The sequence below is a fragment of the Sapajus apella genome, unplaced genomic scaffold, assembly GCF_009761245.1.
Source record: "Sapajus apella isolate SASKATOON/1434 unplaced genomic scaffold, GSC_monkey_1.0 scaffold22, whole genome shotgun sequence".
NCBI lineage: Eukaryota > Metazoa > Chordata > Mammalia > Primates > Cebidae > Sapajus > Sapajus apella.
Genome location: NW_022436962.1, coordinates 8,530,580 through 8,552,138, shown reverse-complemented (window position 1 = coordinate 8,552,138; position 21,559 = coordinate 8,530,580). Strand labels below are relative to the sequence as shown.

The following is a 21,559-nucleotide window of genomic DNA, read 5'->3' as shown; positions in this document are numbered from 1 at the left end:
CCACGGTGAGGGGTAACTCAGGTGTGGAAATAGCCAATTACCCTATTAATCAGACTGAGCAACCAGCTGTGTGATGAGTTAGAGCCATGCCTCATTGTAATTGTTCCACGCCTCGCAGGTGTGGACTGGTGGGCATTGGATCTGCATACACCACCAGAGTAGGGGAGAGGCCCAGGTGAGAGGGTGCAGTGGATGGTTTCACCTCATTTATACTCATCTTGAAAGAGAACTCAGAGCTGGACTCTTACTCCTATTGCCCAGATGAATTTTAAAGAAACATGGGACTTCGCTGTGAAATGGTACTCCCTGTAACTAAGGTGAGACTACAAAGCAGGCAATTCCTATCCAGACGCTTAAGAGTTAACTGAACACACAATCTTTCTGTGTTCTTTCAGCTACCAATAGTAACCAGACTTCCTGTCTCCTCTTCACTGTGGAATTCACCTATTCTAAGATATTCTCCATCCATCCATCCCTGATTCCTAAGCTGCTACTTTTCAGTAAAAATTTCTGCTTTTCAGGAAGTTCTTTTGAAGTCCTAGCCTGATTTGGACAACTTGTTGAGAATTCAGCAACTTCAGGTGTGCCCGTTAGAGGAGACCACACCACCAGGTGAGCCACCTCGAACCCCCGCACTGGCCACCTTCCTCCTGGCAGGCAGCCTTCTGGAGGTGTCACCTTGGCACCCTGGCTGGGCCAGCTGCCACCCAGCAGGAGTTAATGACGTGGTATCAGTCAAGTTAGGCAAACTGGGGTTAGCACAGGCAAGGTTACTCCCAAGGTTACCGCTGCCACTCACCACTGTACATGTCAGGGTGGTTTCTTAAGGACGAGTCATTATAAGGGTGGTCTGTAATAAACAAAAGAGGGTGAGCAAACAGGAGGCCACGGAGAAGTCACAGAGGCATAAACAGGGAGATCAAAAACAAATGCAAAGCCACAAAAACAACCGAGGAGGGCAGCAGTGGCTCTTTCGCAAAGGAAAGACACGGCATATTTGGAAAGGCAATGCGCGCAGTGAAGAACAAGCAACAGAAACAGCCCACGAAAGGGGAAGAAAAAGGTTAAATCCTGCAAAAGAAGGCAATCATAAAATAAGGTTTTTTTTAATTAAAAAAATTAGGCTTGAACTTTAATTATGTGGTCCTGCTGTATCTCAAACAAATGAGAGACAGATTAGTGGTGTCCTGTAGCCATCTTTTTAACAACTCCTTCTTATCAAAGTCCTCAGTTCCCAGGACTCTGGGTCAGGCCAGCTCTTGGAGCAGCTAAGGAGAAAGGAGTGTTAGTGAGCTCTGGGGAAGAGCAAAGTCCTGCCTGGGCAGAAGCTAAGCTGCAGGAGGTTGGTGGTAAATGGGAGGAGGTCATTGACCTAAAGGGCGGGGCCAAGGGGCCCTGGCCACAATCAGCAACACGTGTCACTGGAGTCTGACCAGGTGGGCACCACTATGATCTTGGAGATGTCCCTGATGGCAGAAAGCCCTCCTTATGAAGATGCTGGGAGTGGTTCAGTGAGGTGGGGAGAGCATGGCTGAGGTTCAGGCTTTAGAATTTTGAAATGGAGCTTGGGGCAGGAGAAAGTGCAAGCTCATTTCTACACTTTGGACTAGGAAAGTCCTGCTGAACATTCTGGAAGTTCAAAGCTCTCTAGACTACACAGGATTGAAGACATTCCTTGTGGAGCAAGATCAGTGGCTTCAGTTCCAGTGTTAGGTAATTCAAACCCTTGGGCGTTTACTCCTTAGTGAGAAAGACATTTCGGAACAGGACACATAATCACGACAGCATCCTAAAGTAGCTTCTCCCTCTCTACCTCCGTTCCCTTCCAGTGACTGGGTTCAAACTGTAATAGTACGAATAGGGGGTGGGGTGCAGCTGACTGGAAGCCAAGCAGATGGCCCTGAGGAGCCCGCAACACGGTCCAACTGCCTGAGGGAGGACAGGGGCGCTGCCAGAACATTTGCATATTTGACGACAGATCCAATCCCATTACAACTAGTTGCAAGAGGTATGAGAGTTCTTTTCTGGGACTGGCATTGCCTTGCATCCCAAATCTACTTACCACCTGGTAGGAAGATTTTCATTATTCTAAACTCTCTCTTAAGACGAGGTTTGTTGTAAAGACCCAGCCTATTTGGGAAGCCTGCTTGCATCCATCTGGAGCTAAAGGCAGGAAACTAATCCACGATGGAATGAAAAGATGGGGTGGCCCAGGGGTAGCTGGGGGATGCAGCTGGGCTTGGGAGGCAACTTCGTTCCTCTTCTGGGAGAGGATGGTGGCACACACAGATGACAGGGCCCTTCCTTTGTGCTTCCATGCCACCAGGTGAAATGGAACTCTCTCTAGAGAAGTAGCCCACACTCAGAACTGACCTCACGGTTTGTGAATTCTGGAGCACGCACGAGAAATTCAGGGAGACTTCTTTGAGTACTCCAAGAATGTCATGTAGACATTAGAGGGAAGGAGCGGTGATGCTCTGGTGTCTGCCTCGGAGAGGACCCTCCTTTCTTCCCACAGGTGCCTCTTACTGCATCAGGAGGCAGCCGGCACCTGTTACGGCATGGGCAAAGTGGGAAGGGCCCAACTCCGGAGCCCAACTCCACTGCTTATCTTTGATGACGTCCCAGGTTTTAAAAATGATTTCAGATTACCCAGTATTTTGCATTATATACCATTGTCAACCTCTTCAATGCAAATAATAAAAATGGGACGTGATGAGATTTATTTCTTCCCAAATGGGCAAACTGTGACAGCAGTGCCTGGTGAGAACAGGGCCTTTGAAGCTGGCCCTGCTTGACTGCTTTGCCGCCCACCCCAGACCTGGTTTGGAAGGTACAAGAGAAAGCCTGTGTCCTCTCCAGACAGGAAAGCAGAGAGAGAGCCCCACTGTGCTATTTTAAGCAACTGTGCCCAATTCTGGGCTGGCTCAGATGCCCAGAACTTGCTCCCAGCCAGAGCTGCCCCTGGGAGAACTCCAGGAAGCTGATGGGGCTCTGTTCCAATCACCTAGGGGGTTTCTCGTCATTTGGAGCAAAGAGTTTTCAGCGGAATAGAGGACCCAGAAATGGAGCATTAACAAACATCCCTTGCCTCCTCTGGTGGAGAAAAGGGTGTTTCTGGAAAGTCCAGCTTCTACATGTTGTTGAAATCTCTAACTGCAGAGGAAGTTAGTTAATTCTACAGAGGAAGACTCTTCACCATCTCAATCTCTTGGCTCTGCTCTACTCTATGTGACAGTGACGGGCTCTGTCCAGGACGGCAGAAGGTCAACTGACTCAGTTCCAAAAGAAGCAGGCTGAGTTCCCGCGTCGTCTGGGCAAGGAGCGAGGGGCCCTGGTGGGGACACTGATTGCTGTCTAGGTTCCACTCAGTGATCATCTTATCTTATTCTTGACATCTCTGCTCTTCCTCCTGCCAATGATGTTAGTCCTCTCCTGGCTGCTGAGGCCACTCTGAGGTCCTGGGCGGACCACACTGTTCTCCACAGCCCAGCCGGCTGGCAGGCAGTCACCCTGATGTGCACCAAAGAGGCACTGCAGACAAACCAACTTTCTCCTCCAAGGGATCTCCCTGGGCCTGGGTCAGGAGTGAGAAAGCCAGGGACAGGGGAGCAAGCAGAGTGAAGCCAGGTCGCCCTGCCAGGGATGTGAGGGGCTTGCTGCAGGTGTCAGGCAATCCTGCTGGCTACCACCTTTGGCAGCCCAGCACCAACTCAGATCAGTGCATGGGGACACCGCTGAGGCAGGAGGAGGTAATTAGAGGAGGGCAGAATGAAGCTCTAAGAGAACAGAGAGAGGGAAAAGAAAGAAAAAGAAAGAGGAGAAATAAAGAAGAAGTCAAAAAGGAAAAGGAAGAAAATGAGATCAAAGAAAAAAAACAAAACAAAAACATGAGAAGGGGAGCAAAAAAGGAAGCTGCTTCCTTTTGGATCCACCTCTGCTGTGGTGGAAATGGAGTGTGGAGCTGTGTCGGGCCTTAGGACCACCTGCCTCTGAGATCAGAAGGGATAGGGGAGGAAGAAGAGAACATCAACGGTCATACCCGCTACCTGTCCTGAATGAGAAGTGATCTCGCCTGAGCCTCTCCCGAACCACACCCACCCGGGAGCCATTGTCCACCACCCCTGCAAGGGCTCCAGGAAGCCGGGTCAGCCTATTTTCTCTGACCTTTGCAAACTGCCAGCACCCACATGGTGCTCTCTACTGGTCTCCCCAAAAATCCTCACTGTCCAGAGCACTGAAAACAATGCTCACAGCCTGAGCCAGACGAAGGTCTGTTTTTGGGGAGGCTCCTGTATGGAAGACATGTTACAAATCCATGGTGTACATCAACATAGACAACTTCCAATGTCCTGGGTGGGCTGAGACTTTGCAGCCAAATCTCTAGGCTGCCTTGTCCTTGCCAAGAAGAACACCTCTCACTAAGCTTCTCTCTTGCCTCCAGGGAGAGCCACCAACGCTATAATGGGTCAGGAAATGCTGATTTGCTTTTGTACCAGCCAAAAAGAATCAGGGAATAGAAACGAAAACAAACAAAACTAAAACATAAGCCTGCAACTTACAAACATAGCGATTCCATATGGTTCTGCATCTACGTATTTCAGAATCAAATAAATTTTATTTTGGTGTCTCTACTAATTTTCATATTTTCTGCTATGGGTTTCTTGCAGAAATAAAGATAACCAAGCAACGAGAAGAAATAAAAGAAATAATCAAGCTGTGTCCTGAGAGGGGCTCCAGATGACCACTGCAGGCAGTGGTTCTCAAGCTCTGGGGTGCATCTGAATGACCTGGAGGGCTCATAAAGAACCAAAAGGCGCAGGGCTGTTGAGGCGTGATAGCCTGGAATGCTGCCAAGTTCGACTGTGATCCTGATTCCCACCAGAGTTTGAGAAGCATTGACTTAGCATAGGACCAAGTGTGACTCAAGGTTTCACAATCAAGAGATACCATTTAAAGGGCAGCAGAGGCGGCTCCGGCACCATGAGCTGGAAGGATTTCTAGGTCAGCCTCAAGGACAAGTCTCCCCTAGACTCAGGTACCCAGGGCTGGGTGGGGTCAGTGGGCTTCTTTCCCTGGCCCCCAGCCCCGGGCAGGGTCTGCACTTACTGGTGAGGACCTTGAGGGTGAAGGGGTTCTTCTGCTGGATGGTGTGGGTGAAGTGGAAGCGGGCGTTGCAACTGTAGTCGGTCTGCATGTCCTGCAGCATCACATTGGAGAAGTAGAGGTCTCCGTTATGGCCCTGAGAGACACGTTTGTCTTGGGCGATGGGCTCCATGGCTATGAGAAGGCAGAGGTACAGCAGCAGGTTAGCAGTAATAACGGTAATCATCACCACTGCAGTCCTGGTGATAGAACACTTACAGAGGGTCGGGTGGCGACCAGGAACTTGACATTATTTGGTCTAGTCATCTCGACTCTGAAGTATGGCTTATTCCCATTTTACAGATCAGAAAGCAGAGGATGTAATGTGTCCAGCATTGCAAAGGCAGAGAGGAGAGTAGGATTTTAGATGCAGACCTGCCTGCCCACCATGCCCATGTTCTATGACCACACTTTAATCTCTCCTGTTCACATCACAAAAGATCTGACTGGCCGCAGCGCCAGGAGAAGGAACACAAGGCTTCAGGTGCTCCCCAAGGTTCAAATTCTCGAGCTAGCAGAGAGAGCACTCTGAGGGCAGGGACCATGATCTGCTCATCTTATGCCCCAGCGCCCGTCTTAGGACTCAGCACATAGGAGGCACTCAACAGTTTGCTGAATTAAACGAAACTGAACTTGGCCTTGCTGCATTTGATAAAAATGTAATCATCAATTATAATGTATACCTTTTTTATTTCAAAGAAGAAAGCACTACTGATTGTAACTGTAAGATATATACCAATCAATGATGTATCCCATCAGTTTTAAGAGGACTTTCAATTTTAGAGATGTTAAAATTTGAAACTGTTTGATTAATGATATCATTGGAATGAATGGACTGGCTGAAAATGCTGACTATATTTTGTTTTCAAGTGCTATAGCTGATGTAAACCTAAAACATCAGGTTTCCAGGCTTGTTAGAATATGCCTCAAGCTGATTACTCACAGCTATCTCCTTCCTATCCCCACAACTGTTTTTTTTTTTTTTTTTTTTTTAAATGAAGTCTTGCTCTGTTGCCCAGGCTGCAGTGCTGTGGCATGATCTTGGCTCACTGCAACCTCTGCCTCCCAGGTTCGAGTGATTCTCCTGCCTTAGCCTCCCGAGTAGCTGGGACTACAGGCGCATGCCACTACGCCCAGCTAAATTATGTATTTTTAGTAGAGATGGGGTTTCACCATGTTGGCCTGGATGGTCTTGATCTCTTGACCTCATGATCCTCCCGCCTCGGCCTCCCAAAGTGCTGGGATTACAGGCGTGAGCCACCGCACGGGGCCCCACAACTGTTTTTAAGTCACCATTTCCTAAAGTACAAGGTTAACGATGCCAACTTCCCCACAATGGGCTGGTCAGCTCTTCAAACCATTCCCAATTTGCTGCAGGCTTACTATGTGCCAGGCACTGTGCTAGGTGCTGGTGGAAGATGAGCAAGGCAGTTACTGCCCTCAGCTAACTTCCAGTTCAGTGGAAGAGGCAGCAGATAAATAAACAATTGCAATGGAGCGTGGTGAGCAGAAAACACCAGTTAGAAGGGGAAGAACTGCAGAAAAGAACCCAGTGCATTCTAGGGCGTCCTAAGCTGAGCCTTGAAGACAGAGGAGCTAAGAGGTTTCTAAGGAGCTGGAAGAGTGTGTGCTAAAGGCTAAGAGCACATACCTCAGGGGTGTAGGGGATGGGGTGGGAGAAGGGCTGGGGAGGCAGAGGGCCAGATCTAGAAAGGGACTGGGTGCCAGGGAAAGGGATCTGGACCATTATTTTTAGGTGATGGAGGAGCCAAGGAAGGGCTTTAAGCAGATGAATGAAACTATCAACTATCACGTTTTTAGAAAGACCACGGAGACATGTTATGGATAATTCTTGTAACCCAGGGAAAAACAGATGGTGGCCTGGGTGGGGACATGTCAATGAGGATGGAAAGAAGAAGAGGGTCTGAGATCTACTTTGGAGGTAGAGTAAACACAACTTGGTGGTGAATGTGATGTGAAGGAGATGAGGGAGGTGAGGCTGAACTGTGAATTAACAAATGAGGCCAGCAGCCTGTGGCCAGGCAGCCTTCCCCACAAACATGCACTATGATGGGGGAAGAGAGAGACAGTGATTGAGCACAAAGCCACACCCATCCTGCAAAACAACTTACAATGCTGCCTCATCAATAGGGCAGCCTCTTTTCAAAGTAGGCTGGTAACAGTTCAGGGATGGATAGAAGAATGGATGACAGGCAGGTAGGTAGGTGGAGATACAGGTTGACGGATGGATAGATGGGAACAGAGAGATGGAAGGAGGGGGAGAGGAGGCAGACAGGTAGGCAGGAAGGGAGGGAGGACAGGAAGCCAGGAAGACACACAGAGAGACAGCAGTCTTCTAATTACCTTTGTTAATGCTTCTCCTTTTATTTAAATTGAAAACATAGGAAGAAACTGAGGTCCAGAGAGGTTGAATGAGCCTCAGTCCAAAATTGAGCCAGAACAATCTCTGAATGATGTTACTCTGTCCCTGCTCCAGATACCCTATCTCCCAGTCACTCCTTTATGAAAGGTTTCAATTCCCCATTCACCCTTCCTCCTACCAGAAGAGAGAATCAGAGTAAATCCAGACAGGCCAGGAATTGAAAGAGGTGGTTTGGTATCAACTGCCTTCAATTAGCCAATTGGAAAAACAATTTCTCCTCTTCTCCCTTAATCCCTTCTGTCTTGCTCTGCATTTTCATTATCATGTTACCAAGTGCTTACTGTGTGTCTGGCCCTGTTGTAAGCACTTTGGACATATTGACTCATTTATTCTTATAATAATCCTGTTAGGTAAGTACTATGATTAGCTCTGTTTTTTTTCCAGAAGATGAAACTGAGGTCCAGAGATGCTAAGCAACTTGTTCAAGATCACACAGCAGCCAGGCTAGAAAATAAGCCCACGCAGTCTCTCTCTGCAGGGCCTGTGTGTTCTCATCCTGGTTGCCACATTGCATCTGCTTCTCACAAATCAAGGTCTTCTAGCTTGGGCAAGCTCCTCCCCATTTAACACACCCACCCCACTCCCTAAGGTTAAAATATGAATACAACATCAGGCCCCCAAGACTCACAGCTGCTCATCCAGAAGATGACTGGGGATGGAAGTCCAGGCGGGGGGTTGCACTGGAGTGTCAAAGGAGCGCCCTCTTGGACCACAACAGGGTCGAGGTTTTCCTTGGGCCACAGAGGAGATTCTGGAGAGAAGTGGACAAAGAGGACAAAGTGAGGGCGATGGCTGGGCCTGGGTCAAGGAGCAGGGTCAGAGGCAAGCACGCAAGGAGGAGAAATGGGGTACTTGGACAAGGTGGGAGCAAGAGAGGGAGAGGGCAGGTAGGCCTACTCGAGGGGCTGTCCTTGAGAAGCAGGAGAAGGGAGGCATCTTCAAAGGCTCCCCTCCTTTCCCTCTCCTGTCCCCACAGTGGCCAGTGAAATTATTGCAGACAGCAACTTCAAAAGGAAATCCAAAACTTCCTTTCCAGGAAATCATTCTGAGTTGGGGGAGATGCACAGAGAACACCAAGTATCTGCAGGCCAAGGGCAAGGGCAGCCCTTCTGAAATGGCCTTCCACACCCCCAACTCCTCCTTTGCCCAGGAGCAGGGCATTTCAGCCCTGCCCCACGCTACTCACTAGACACCTGCAGGCGGATCCTATTGGACAGGGCCGTGCCAAATTTGTTGCGGGCGAAGCACTGGTATTCCCCCTCATATTCCTCCGGCCGCCCGCCACTGCGGAAGTCAATCACCAGGGTCCCAGATCTCCTCCTCATGGACACCCGGGGGTCCTTGGCGATGTTGAAGAATCTGCTGTTTCGTGTCCAGTGGAAGCTGTGGACAGTGGGGAGCAGGGGCAACCAAGACGAATGGGATGGGCTCTGGGGTCCAGGCAGATCTCAGATCCCTAGTCCCTGGCTCAGCGCCAAAATTCCCTCTCTCGGCCCCATCCTGGCACCCTGATACCAACAGGTCCCAGCCTGGCCAAGCAGAAAAGCCATTTCAGCACCATCATGGCATCTCCATACCAATAGGTACCAGCCTGGCCGAGCAGGGGAGCTCTATAAAATGCAGAGTCCCAGGTCCCACTCTCCAGGCCAGGGGCCTGGTGTCAGTATTCCTACCCAGCTAAGGCTGGGAATCATGGCTCTAAGGTAGCCATGATTAATAATTAATCATGGCTCAAGTAGCCACTGGAGGCCGGGGGTGGGGGTTATGCTAAACACATGATTGAGGAGAGATTTTCATGTTTAGAATCTAGAATCCGCTGCTTCTTCCATCCCAGGACATTTCCAACCTCCTACTAGGAATGCAAACTTAAATTCATATTCCACCCAACCTAAACACATCAGGGAGCTATCTCTGCTCCTCCTCCACCTTAATTTTATAATCCATTCTAAAGCCAAAGTGAAATGGCTTAGATTATTTGTGCCCTGCTCTGTGAGTATAGATTATAAAGCAGTGGCCATGCCCTGTGGCCCAAGAGTGGCAGCTTTTAAAGAAATGGCAGCCTAGTAGAACTGAGCCCCTGGTGAGGAGCACTAGAATGGCCCCCTCTGCTCCTCCTTGGGGCTGCAGCCAGTGCCTCATATCCTCAGATGCCCACGATCTAACTCGTAAAAGAAGCAGGGAAGGGGCCAGGCGCGGTGGCTCACACCTGTAATCCCAGCACTTTGGGAGGCTGAGGGAGGCGGATCACCTGAGGTCAGGAATTCAAGACCAGCCTGGCCAACATGGTGAAACCCTGTCTCTACTAAAAATTAAAAAATCAGCTGGGCATGGTGATGGGTGCCTGTAATCCCAGTTATTCAGAAGCCTGTGGCAGGAGAATTGCTTGAACCTGGGAGGTTGCAGTGAGCCGAGATGGCACCATTGCACTCCAGCCTGGGTGACAAGAGTGAAACTCCACCTCAAAAATAAATAAATAAGTAAATAAATAAAATGAAAAGTAAAAGAAGCAGGGAAAGCAGGAGCAGTGGAACAGTAGGGGCTGCCCAGTGCCACAGGGTCATTGTCCCTGCAAAGGAACCATGGGGGAAAGACCAAACCTCAGAAGCAAGCGAGGTTACCAGTACCCTGACTGATCCTTCAGGGTGACGCCCTCAGCCAGCGAGGGAGTCCTTGTTGGTTCCCAGGCTCAAGCCCTGGGTTCAAGATTGTATTGTGTGAACCCAAGGGGCCAGCATAAAGCTACCACACACCTGGCAGCCTCCTCTCGGCCTCATTTCTCCTGCTGACAGACACACCCTAGTTGGGGTCCAGTCACGTCCGGGTCTGAATCTTGCATGAGGCTCCTGAAAGGCTCAGTCTGTGGATGCTACTTTGAGGATGCGGTTGGGGGTGGATAGTGTAACGTCTGTCATGTCTCCAATGCTCATCATTAGGTAGAAATGAATCTGGCCTTGGGGGATCAGAAGTGTGGGTTTAAATCTGGGTTCTGCCTCTTTCAAGCTGGGTAACCTTGGAAAAGGTACTTAAAACCTCTGTACTTCTGTTTCTCCTCCTTTTCATAAGGACATCGGTCCTTCCCCAGAGCACCGTTAGGTAGTCGAACAAGACAGCGTGAGTAACAGAACCTAACACAGAGCCTAGACGCTCAACAGGCTTTTAACTGATGTCTGTTGACGTCTTATTTGGTGCGACTGAGCACATAAACAGGTACCGAGAAGCTCAGAGTGAAAGACTCAAGTTAGCTTGGAAGAGGAACTTCCTATAAGCTAAAAGCAGGGCAGATGATGGGAACACAGGGTGGGGGAAAGAATGTTCCATGGAAAGCCAGAAAACGGAATATCGAGTCCTGGCTTTTGGTGTGAACTTAAGCCACTTCTCTTCTGGTCTCCAGTTTCCTTATCAGCAAGATTTCCTAGTCCTAAATTGTGCCTTCCACCTAGAGGTGCCTAATGGAAATGTTTTGGAACGGACAAGTCTAATTTTCCAGCTGCCTCATTTGCCTTAGTTATCATCAGGCCCAGAAGCAAGCGGGTGGCTTCAATGCACTCTTTTTCCCTCCACTTACCTGGGGGCAGGGTTCCCCTTTGCTTCACACTCAATCAGGATGTTATCACGGGGGTCCACAATGTGATCCTTCACTGACTGCTTGGTGATGGTCGGTGGCTGGGTCACTGCAACAGTGCACAGGGAGCATGGTCAGCGCTGCAGGGACCTCCCTGGGTTCCAGCCTGGGGAACAGCTGAAGATGAAGCGCTTCAGGAGCCACACATGCAAGCAGGCAAGTGGGTGGTGTGCAGGGGGATAGTGAACAGGGCCCCATTCTAGAGACCTAGCTCCTTAAATGGTGCCATGCCTCAGGAAAGAAGGTAGATATCAAAGATTAAGCATAAGAAGAACCCCTTTAAAAAGATCCATAGGCTAGGTGCAGTAGCTCACACCCTGTAATCCCAGCACTTTGGGGGGCTAAGGCGGGTGGATCGTCTGAGGTCAGAAGTTCAAGACCAGCCTGGCCAACATGGTGAAACCCCATCTCTGCTAAATGTACAAAAAAATTTGGCTGGGCATGCTGGTCAGCACCTATAACTCAAGCTACCAGGAGGCTGACGCAAGAGGATCACTTGAACCCGGGAGGCGGAGGCTGCAGTGCTGAGATTGTGCCACTGCACTCCAGCCTGGGCAACAGAGCAAGACTCCGTCTCAAAAACAAAAAAGCTCCCATAGCATCCCGGGGGGAAACTGAAGGCCAGGCTTTTAGTTTACTCATCTTTACATTACAATGCTTAGCACAACACACAGAGGACAATAGTTCTTGATAACTGTTTGTTGAATGAATAAAGGAAGAAAAAGCAGCTAGATTTTCAGAACTTAGGGGTCATGGTGGTTCAGAGCCCTGGAGGCTCAACAAATGGCCTAACTGTGGTGAGGCCAGGACAGAGAGAGGCTTCAGTCCCCAAGAACTTCCCAGACCCTCTCCCACTAGGTCCCAAGTGCCAGTGTTTTTTCCTAGGGTCCTGTGCCAGCCACTGGAGGATGGGGAAATAGCTGTGGTGCACCCGAGCTTTGATCCAATGACCTGCTTCTTACCAAGCTCAGAGTCAAGCTCTTACCGTGTGCTCCTCTGTCTTTCCCAGCAATAGAATGCTACAGGCAAGGTTCCTTCCTTTCCACTCGGTAAGAGACCTCACTACAGAGATCTGGCGGGAAGAGGCCGCAGCAGAAGTCCCAGCAGGCCACTAATCCCCAGGCATGTGAGCAGGTATCACCTCACACCTCATTCCTCCCTCCCACTTCCCAGAAGCACAGGCACAGAGAGGCACGCAGGGCACTTACGCTCATTCTGAATGCTTGCTGTTAGTTCCGATGGGTTAGCATTGGAGGGAGAAAAGAAGAACATCGTTATGCACACAACCGCCCAGACATCCTCACACCCCAGCACACAGGGAGCGGGCAGGGGTACGCCTGGGGAGGGCACTGGGCACAGGGCTCTCTCCTCCTGGCTGCAGAGCTCAGTGCAAGAGCCCAGCAGGGTTGGGGAACGGACCCAGCGAGTGCTTTATGGAGAAGGTGATGCATTCCCTGGGAGACCAAAACCACAGAGTCAGGCAGAAAGTCTGGCTCTGACCAAAAGACAGTGTCACAAGGAAAGTCCATATGGCTGAAAGTGACAGTTCTGCTTGAAAGAGGCCCTGAAGGTATTCCCCTCCATCTGATGCCACTGAGGGAAGTGGGCTTCTCAGCCAACAGTGAATGGGAGAGGCAGAGGGCAAGACAGGTGCCAGGAGGGGAGTGGATCTGACCCACTGCTGCAGGGCACAGCTCCAAGGCCTCACTTCTCCCACAACACCTTCTCTCCTGGCATCTCCTCCTTCCCCATCCCATGGAAGACTCTAGAGACAAATGTCCCATTCATGGACATTGCTTCTATTCACGGTACGTCGTGCTATAGAAATCCCACCTCTGAATGGGAGTCTCCAGGGATGAAGCAGAGCCCATGGCTCCTTTCTGTGCTTTTCACAAGGAAGGTAGGGAAGCAGGTGGCACAGGTCTTCCCCAGCTCCTACCTAAACTGTGCCTGCGCTCGTAGAGGTGTGCTTCTGTACCGGCAGGCGTATGTATTTAAAGTCTGGGCTTCTCAAATTTTAACATGCATATGCATCACCTGGGGACTGGTTCAAATGCAGGTTCTGATTCAGTCGGGCGGAGTGGGGCCTGGGACTTTACCTCTGATGAGTGTCCGGCCAATGCCATGCTGGTGGTGTACGAACCACACTTTGGATAAGAAGGTTTTAGATGGTGTGCTTTTTGTGGGGAGAAGGTCTTGGTTAAAATTTGCAGAAAGGAGAACATGTGTTGCTGTGACTTTAAAATGCCTTTTCCTGATTATTATACCAGAAAGCAACATGGCATTCTCGTTTCATGTAGGTGCACACTATTGTCCTGTCGTTGCAGGCTGACTTTTTCGGAGTGAGTGCTCCCTGGGGGAGTCTCAGGCTGCCAGCGTCAGGGCAGAGCCATGGTGACCTTGAAGCTTTCCTACTTGGCTTGAGTGAGGTGTGGCGAGGATTCTGGGGCTTAGATAGGGCAGCCTGGAGAAGACAGAGTCATGCTCAGAACAAGAGGTGCCGGAAGAGCGACGGCAGGAGGGGGAAGAGAGGCCCCGGAGGGGCAGAGTGTGGCAGGACAAGGGCCCGCCGTACGTGCATGAAGGAAGGTCTTGAGTCTGAGACTCACAAAAAGATCCAAAATAATTATTTTGCATGGCCCTGGAGGGATCTGAAGAGACATTTGCATCACCGCGTGCCCAGGGCTGCCTGGGAAGGAGACAAAGGAAAGAAAAGACCAGGAGGCGAGCAAAAATCTATGTCTCCCAAACACATGCCACCCGGAGCTCGCCTCTGCAGCATCTTTAGCCATATATGATATTCTTGCCAGGGACCAAGAAAGGTAACTCTAGAAAGTAACTCCCCCAGTTGACTTGGGTGGGGGAAGGGGCCATTCTTAGAAGAGGCAGGGCTGTCACTGGGACCCACTCCCCTGGACCCTTAGCCCAGGCCCTTGGCTTCTTCATTTAGTACATTTTTGGGGTCTCACCCTGGGTAGCAAGGCTGACAAGGGACCTCCTTTGCCCGCATGGACTTCAAGCCTTTCTTTTATAGAATCAAAGGCTGACTCAATGGAAACAGCCCTAGACATTGTCAGGGAATCTCCGGATCCAAGGAAGGAGTCTCTTGGCTAAGATCACACAGGAAGCTTGCTGCAGAACTAGAATGTGAACCAGCTCTCCCAATGCTCGCTCCAGAGCTTTTTTTTTTTTTTTTTTTTTTTTTAAAACAAATCCATCCTTGGCCAGAGAGGTGAGTGAGCCATCTGGGGCCTCAGGACTCTGCTCCCCTTGACATTCTGGAGAAGGGTGGGTGAGAGGGGAGACCATGGGTGGTGGAGACTCTCAGGGCAGCAAGAGCCGGCTGGATACTGTCCCCAGCCCCCATACCATCAGGTCAGGGGCCTCTGGAGAATCTACTTGACTAAAGGGATGGCATCTACAGCCACCACTGTGCTACTAAGGAATTTCTTACAGGGACAGAATCCACCCAGGAGACAAGCTGCCACAGGGAGAAGACAGTGGGGACCGCCTGTCTAGGGATGAGGGTGACCAAGCGCCTACCCAGTGTCACACCATTCACCTTCTATGGAGTGGTGGAAAGTGAATTCCACAGGTCTTCCGGCCCAGCTCCGTGGGGAGGGAGGCAGAGGCCTGCCTGCTCTGCGAGGTTTCTTTGCTCATGTGCCTCTTTTCTTTCCCATCCCTCAGAAGATGGAGCATGCGAGTGCGTGTGATCAGGGTGTGTGTGAGTGGAAGTGAGTGTGCATGAGTGGGAGTGGGAGTGAGTGTCCATGAGTGTGAGCACGTGTGGGCATATGAGTGTATGTGTGAGTACGTGAGTGTGAGCACGTGTGGGTGTGTGTATGTGAGTGAGCACGTGTGGGTATGTGAGTGTGTGTGAGTACGTGAGTGTGAGCACGTGTGTGTGTGAGTACGTGAGTGTGAGCACGTGTGGGTATGTGTGTGTGAGTACGTGAGTGTGTGTGTGAGTACGTGAGTGTGAGCACGTGTGGGTGAGGGTGTGAGTGGGTGAGTGTGTATGAGTGAGCAGGTGTGAGCCTGTGTCTGTGTGAATGTGCATGTATGTGTGAGAGTATGCATGTGCCTGCAACATGATTTATGATGGTGGAGAAGAATTGTTTCTGTCACTCCTAAGAGGAAAATGCCGTCCCCTGATGCAGGGCCAGGGACAGAAGGGCCAGCCGACTCACTTTTTGGCAAACTCACTGTGGTTGATGAGGCGACCCTTGGCTTTTTTCAAGGGTCAGACTGTTCTTGAGGCTGGATAGGGAGGGAGCGAGGGAGGGAGGGGATGGGTGGGAGGGTGCGTGTGACTCTGCTGGCACAGCAGTGGGAGCTGGAGGCTGGGCCTTCAATGAGGGATTGTGCAGTGGCCCGGGGCTCTGCTCCAGGAGGCCTGCAGCACCCAGCCTCTCCAGAATAGAAGCAGTGTCCCTGCCCTGGAGACACAGATAATGTCCCCTGAAGGGGCAAGTGAGTAGAAGGAACACCTGGCAGGGCGAGAACATTAAGAATGCCTGATTTTCCCTCAGCCCAGGGCTGGACGGAGGTAGGCTCAGCTCAGCGCACGTGGGAGGTCTGCTGTGCTGGGCCAGCGAGACGGGGCGGCCCGCTGAGGACGGTCTCTTCCCAGGGCAGCCGGGGCCTCTCTGAAGGGCTTGCCTGCAGTCTTGCATTCAGCTTTTTTGTTCTGTTTGTTTGTTTTTGAGGAATAAACAGTCTTTATTGGGCTCAGACCAGAAACCCATGGGTCTTGAGGACCTCTGTGAACTTGTGATTTTCTTCTTCATGTTCTTTTCGGTCCATTTCCGTGGCCTCGTGAGCTGCTGTTTCTTCTGGTGGTGCATTTTGCCTTCTCCCTCCTCTTTTCCTCCAGGGTGGCTGTCACTGCCCGGTACTTCCAGCCAATCTCATGCGACAGGCGCCCCAGGCGGGTGAACTTTCTCACGGGCATCAGATGCTCAGCCTTGAGGGCAGCAGGCACCGCCATCCACTTTTTCTGTCGGGGCAGCAGGATTCCATCAAACACCATGAGGCAGTCCAGGGCAGCCTGGCCTCACTTGGTCTCGTAGGGCAGCATGCCCCGTAGGGTCTGCCAGACAAGGTGGCTGGAGGCCCAGAAACGGTGGGGTCCTCAGGAAGCAGTGGTGTTCATCCACTTGCGGAGGAAGGCCAGACACTTTAACTTGTTTCTATAGAAACTTCCAGAAATGTCGATGCCCTCGCAGTGCATGACCACCGCCTTCCAGCCCAGCAGTACCTGCTTAGCCATGCTGGCTGTCAGGAGGCCCAGGAGGCCTTGGCCACAGAGTGCCGGTAACTGCCCCTCATCCCGTCATCTTTGGCAGCCACCTGGGAAAGTGTGTTCAGTTTCTGCAGACTCTTTTTGGACACGTTGTCAGGGCCATCATACCTGCAGCAACCTGGGAGGTGCCATATGGGTGGGACATGTTCCAGGCAGCCTGGGTCTCCCACCCTGACACAGCCGGGCAACTGGAATGGCATTGCAAAAGGACTTCCGTCTTCATCAGAGCGGCACTGCGGTCCTATCATGGTTCTTCCTTCCCAGTCTTCTAACCCACAGGCGAAGGATAACACCTACGTTGAGGGTGAGCTGCCAGAACCATGTGCGGTGAGGTGCGTGCAGCACTTAGCTCTCTCCCTGGCACGTGACACCTGTGATTCCAGTGGGTTCCGAAGAGAAGGACTCAAAGGAGGCAGGTAGGGGTGGCATGTATCAGGCCCCAGATTTGGAGGTCAAGAGACTTGGGTTCTTTTCAGATTCCGCCATCCATTTGCTGTGAGACTCTAAGCTAGCAAAGGCTTGAGTTTCCGTGAACACAACGTGGGGCGGGGGTCATCCCAGGGACACTGGAATGAGGAGACGGCGGGGAGGTCAGGGCACTCTAAGCTCTACCCTACGGGCAGGACTTTGCAGAGCCCGACTGCTTGGAGTGTGCTGCGTCTCCATTTCCTGTAGAGCTTTAGAATTCCAGATTCTTGAGATAGACACCAAAGCCATCTATTTATAGGCTCACCTTACAGGGACCCCTCACCCACTGGCCCCAGGGATCAAAGCAGCAGGTGAGTGAGGAGAGGTGGCAGAAGAGAAATGAGCCTTCACCACTTCCCTGATAACCCAGTTTCCTCTGCACCCCCTCCCTCCAGGGACTTGGCCTTACCAGGCTCCTTATTAGACTGTCTGCTTGGGACTGTTAATGAGAAACTCTCCTCGAGCCAGCCGCGCAGACAGTCGCCATGGGAACAGGCCCTTTCACGACTCTCCTTTCCTCCCTCCCTGTGCCCACGCACGCGTGTGTGGACATGCATACACACGCACACTTACATGCAAGTCCACACACCTGGGGACACTGGGAGGGCAACAGGGGCTCTGCCCATCTAACCTCTGGGTCTGACTTATAGTTACTACTGGTGTTCTATCATCTGAAGCGTCCCTTCCTCTGGGGCAGCTATTATTGGTGAAAATAGGGTACCAGGAGGGCTGAGATACCACCACCTCTTCTCCAAACTATGCTAACTTCAGGACCAGGGGTCTGGCTTTGGAGAGCTCAGGGTGGGCTTCTTGGCATTTGTATTACTCTCCAGCCCCCTCCCTGGACATCTATTAACTGGAGAGAGCCCAAGCCAATGTTGGTGTCATGTGGGTCCCCTCTGGTCCTTGACACAAGGAATAGGGGTCCGAGGTGGCACACTCACATCTTAGCCTGGGGATGCTAAGATGTTTTGCCAAAAGTGTCAGAGTTGTGGTAAAGGTGGCACATACCTACCAGCAGGGCGGAGGAGCTTATCTGCCAATAAATGGGCCATTGACGAACACAGCATCAGATATGGTTGGTGGAGACATGGTTGTTAGATTTGCATTTTAAGCCCTTTACTTTATGATTCTGATGATCAAACAATGCCCCCTCCATGAGAAACAGAATGACAGTGATTTTACTTTGTATCCTGACTGTGGGAAAGTTGAAAACAAGGGGAAGGATTTCATGCCTGTTCTCCCATGCGGCATGACAATGAGGCTCTATTTTCATGTCTCATTTAGCTGTGTTTTTTGCAAAGATAATTCTGCTCTCAGCTCTTCCCAGGCCTGTGACCTCCTGACTACTCCAGCCAAGAGGGCCTAAAGGGTGTGGATTTGAATATATCCGACATTAGAAATGCAAGTAAGAACGGGTCCACCAAACTTGACCCTGGAAACTGCTTTTATGGGCAAGTCAAGACCACAGAAGACCTGGAGAGGTGAGCAGAGGGAAGAACCCCAAGCGGCACTCAGAATCCCAAAGTCTGCCACCTCTGGTCCCACTCAGCTGGCTCCAGGCGCCCCAAGCATGAGCTCAGCCACAGCCCTGAGAAACTGGCTCTGCCACACACAATCTCACATTTCCAAACCTGAGTCTGTGCCAGTTCTTTGGAGAGAAACCCAGCTCTGAATCTCAGAATCCACTGCTTCCCCTCTTCTCAACCTTCTTTGAATGCTCTGAACTTCCCTCTGACCTTCCCTTCCCTCCCACCCCTCTGCCCAAAATCAGGAGGAAAGGAGAAGAGGATGGGGCAAGACTCACGATCCATAGGAATTTCGATGGCTCCGCCAAGACCGAGGAGGCAGAAGAGGAAGGCTGCGTGGACCCAGGGTGGCGCTGGTTGCCTGGCCATCCTTGGCACCCGGCCCCGCTCCTTGTTCCCCAGCCCTCGGGGTCTTGTCACCTCGAACCGCTTTAACTGGATCTCTTGCACAGAGCTCAGCTGTGGAAAGACACACAAGAGGAAATGAGTTTTTCACGAACTGGTAGTTTGCTCTAACAACCCTACAGGGCCTTGGAGGACTCAAGGGCCCCCTCAGTCACAGACTAATGTTCTAGATAAAGCAGGGTTTCTTAACCTCAACACTACTGATACGTGGGACTGAACAATCCTTGGTGTGGGGAACTGTCCTGGGTATTGTACGATGTTCAGCAGCATCCCTGACCTCTCCCCACTAGAAGCCAGTACAACCCACCCACCTCTACCACTACCAATCAGAAATGTCTCCAGACATTGCCAACTGTATCCTGGAGGGCAAAGCCCCCAGCTGAAAACCACTGTTAGAGAAGGAAGGGCACCTCTGCAAAGAACAGTCATGAAAACAAACAGTGGCCTACTGCCTGCAGGCTCAGCAACCGGAAGATGCCACATACCCATCTGGTAAGAAAGGCACCAATCCCACAGCCTCTCCGAAACACATGTGCTGAGTGGGCCTGGGGTTGAGCATATTTGGGGTAGGGGCACAGGAATGATATCACACTGATGTCTTTTGAGCCCAGGGTGGAGAGGGCAGGGTGACATTGACAGGACTGGGGATCATGGGTTTGATAGGTGAAGACTTGGTTGCACAAAAGACTTTTTTTTTTACAACAATGAATGATTCTGCAAGTATTTCATGCAGCTAAGGTACAGTGGTCCCTGATATTTTCCTTTTATAGATAATGGCAGTGGTGAGACAACGACCAGGAAGAAATGGGCTTCGGGTGGTTCGTAGAGTGAGCAACATTTATGAGGGTTCAGTGCTCATCCTCAAGCATAAGAAATCATTCCAGGCCGGGCACGGTGGCTCAAGCCTGTAATCCCAGCACTGTGGGAGGCCGAGGCGGGTGGATCACGAGGTCAAGAGATCGAGACCATCCTAGTCAACATGGTGAAACCCCGTCTCTACTAAAACTACAAAAAATTAGCTGGGCATGGTGGCGCGTGCCTGTAATCCCAGCGACTCAGGAGGCTGGGGCAGGAGAATTGCCTGAACCTGGGAGGCGGAGGTTGTGGTGAGCCGAGATCGCGCCATTGCACTCCAGCCTGGGTAACAAGAGCGAAACTCCGTCTCAAAAAAAAAAAAAAAAAAGAAATCATTCCAGGGTTTACAGGGATGGTGTTAACAATGGCTGTTCAAGGAACCTAGAATGGATCCTTAGAGACAAACCTTTCTTCTCCTCCTCTAGAAAGAGAAGAGCAAGAACGGCCTACAGCTGAGACTCAAATACAGTGCTTTAAGATTGCCTGAGGTTCTGAAACATGCGCTTTTAACAATTGGTCAAGTTTGCTGTTCTACTGTGGTGCCAAGTCAAAGAGGAAGACGGGAGGTGGCTTCTCCAGATTTCCTCCAGTTTTCCTAGATTCATGGCTACCTATCAGATAGACACATCATTCTTCTGCTTCTATTTTATCTGACAGCAAATTGAAGCCCACTCTCAATTGCGCACACGTACCATCTCCCATCCACCCTGACTGAGGGTGTAGAAGATATAACTGGACTCCAGTGATTGCTTTCTGGGAGGGTGAGAGATCCTGGGAGACAGGGGCATCCTTCTGGAGACCTGGAGCAAAAAGTAGGTCACTGATTATTGCAGTAGGGGAAAGGACTTCCCCTGTGCCAGGGTATGGGGAAAACTAAAGGATTCTTATTCACATTTTTGCCGTTTCCTTCCTAGAAGCAGGGCCAAGCACCAACCCTCAACTCTGTGTATATTTCTGGACTCCATCCACTTGCCTCCCTTCCCACCGCCACCACCTTGGTTTTGATCGCCAATATTTCATGCCAGTGTTACTCCAACAGCTTCCTAAGTGGTCTCTCCACTTCCATTTTCCCCACTATGGTTTGTTTCTTATTATTTTTGATTGACACATAATAATTGTACACATTTATGGGATACAGTGTGGTATGCCCCTCTGACTTACCCTCTACTCATAACCAAAGCTGTTAATTCTAAAGTGCAAACAAAAATATGCTACTCCCCTAGTGTAACTCTCAATAGCTCACTGCTGCTTGGGAGTTAAAGCAGCATCCTTGACATGGCTCAAAGGCCCTGCATAATGCACCTCCTCTGCTGGCTGACTGTGCCTCCCTCCCTTGTATCCCATGTTCCAGCCAAGAATGCTCATCTACCAGCTCCCTTGGTCCATCATGCTTGGTCTTCCTTACTGACTTTTGCATCATTAAGCTCTATCTAGAACACTCTGTGTCTGCCCTCTCTTGTTAGTATTTGCCAGGCATGACATATGTGTCCTTCATCTGTGCTCCTGCACACACTTTACTTCCCCCATTATGGCACATTTCACTTTGTGTTCATTCCAAAAGCCACTTGTCTGTCTCCCGTATGGAAATGAAAGCTTCCTTATAAGGGAAGGTACCCTGTCTTGTTTACTGTTCTATTCTTAGAATCTATCATAGTAAAACATAGCAGATCCTCGAAACTGTGAGATGGATAGATATATGGATGGATGAAAAAACGAACGAATGATTCAATGGATGAAATAAGAAGCCATGTGGACCATCGTGTTTTTTTTTTTTTTTTTTTTTT

The 21,559-nt window shown here is 50.5% G+C and overlaps 1 protein-coding gene and 1 pseudogene across 33 annotated transcripts in view; both read right to left on the bottom strand.

Annotated features, from left to right (window-relative positions):
- NFASC (neurofascin) overlaps nt 1–21,559 on the bottom strand; it is a 203,540-nt gene that overhangs the window by 59,715 nt on the left and 122,266 nt on the right. For 11 of the 33 annotated variants that reach the window (XM_032288900.1, XM_032288912.1, XM_032288902.1 and 8 more), the window contains exons 3-10: nt 20,468–20,575; nt 18,794–18,974; nt 12,419–12,436; nt 11,154–11,259; nt 8,775–8,971; nt 8,217–8,339; nt 5,110–5,280; nt 800–850 (exon numbers count right to left, since the gene is read on the bottom strand). In XM_032288900.1, coding sequence (XP_032144791.1) covers nt 800–850; nt 5,110–5,280; nt 8,217–8,339; nt 8,775–8,971; nt 11,154–11,259; nt 12,419–12,436; nt 18,794–18,974; nt 20,468–20,575 — 955 coding nt within the window. The remainder of the gene's footprint in view (nt 1–799; nt 851–5,109; nt 5,281–8,216; nt 8,340–8,774; nt 8,972–11,153; nt 11,260–12,418; nt 12,437–18,793; nt 18,975–20,467; nt 20,576–21,559) is intronic. The other 22 variants (XM_032288901.1, XM_032288920.1, XM_032288922.1 and 19 more) reach the window with 7 other exon arrangements.
- Nucleotides 15,915–16,548, bottom strand: LOC116559055 (annotated as a pseudogene).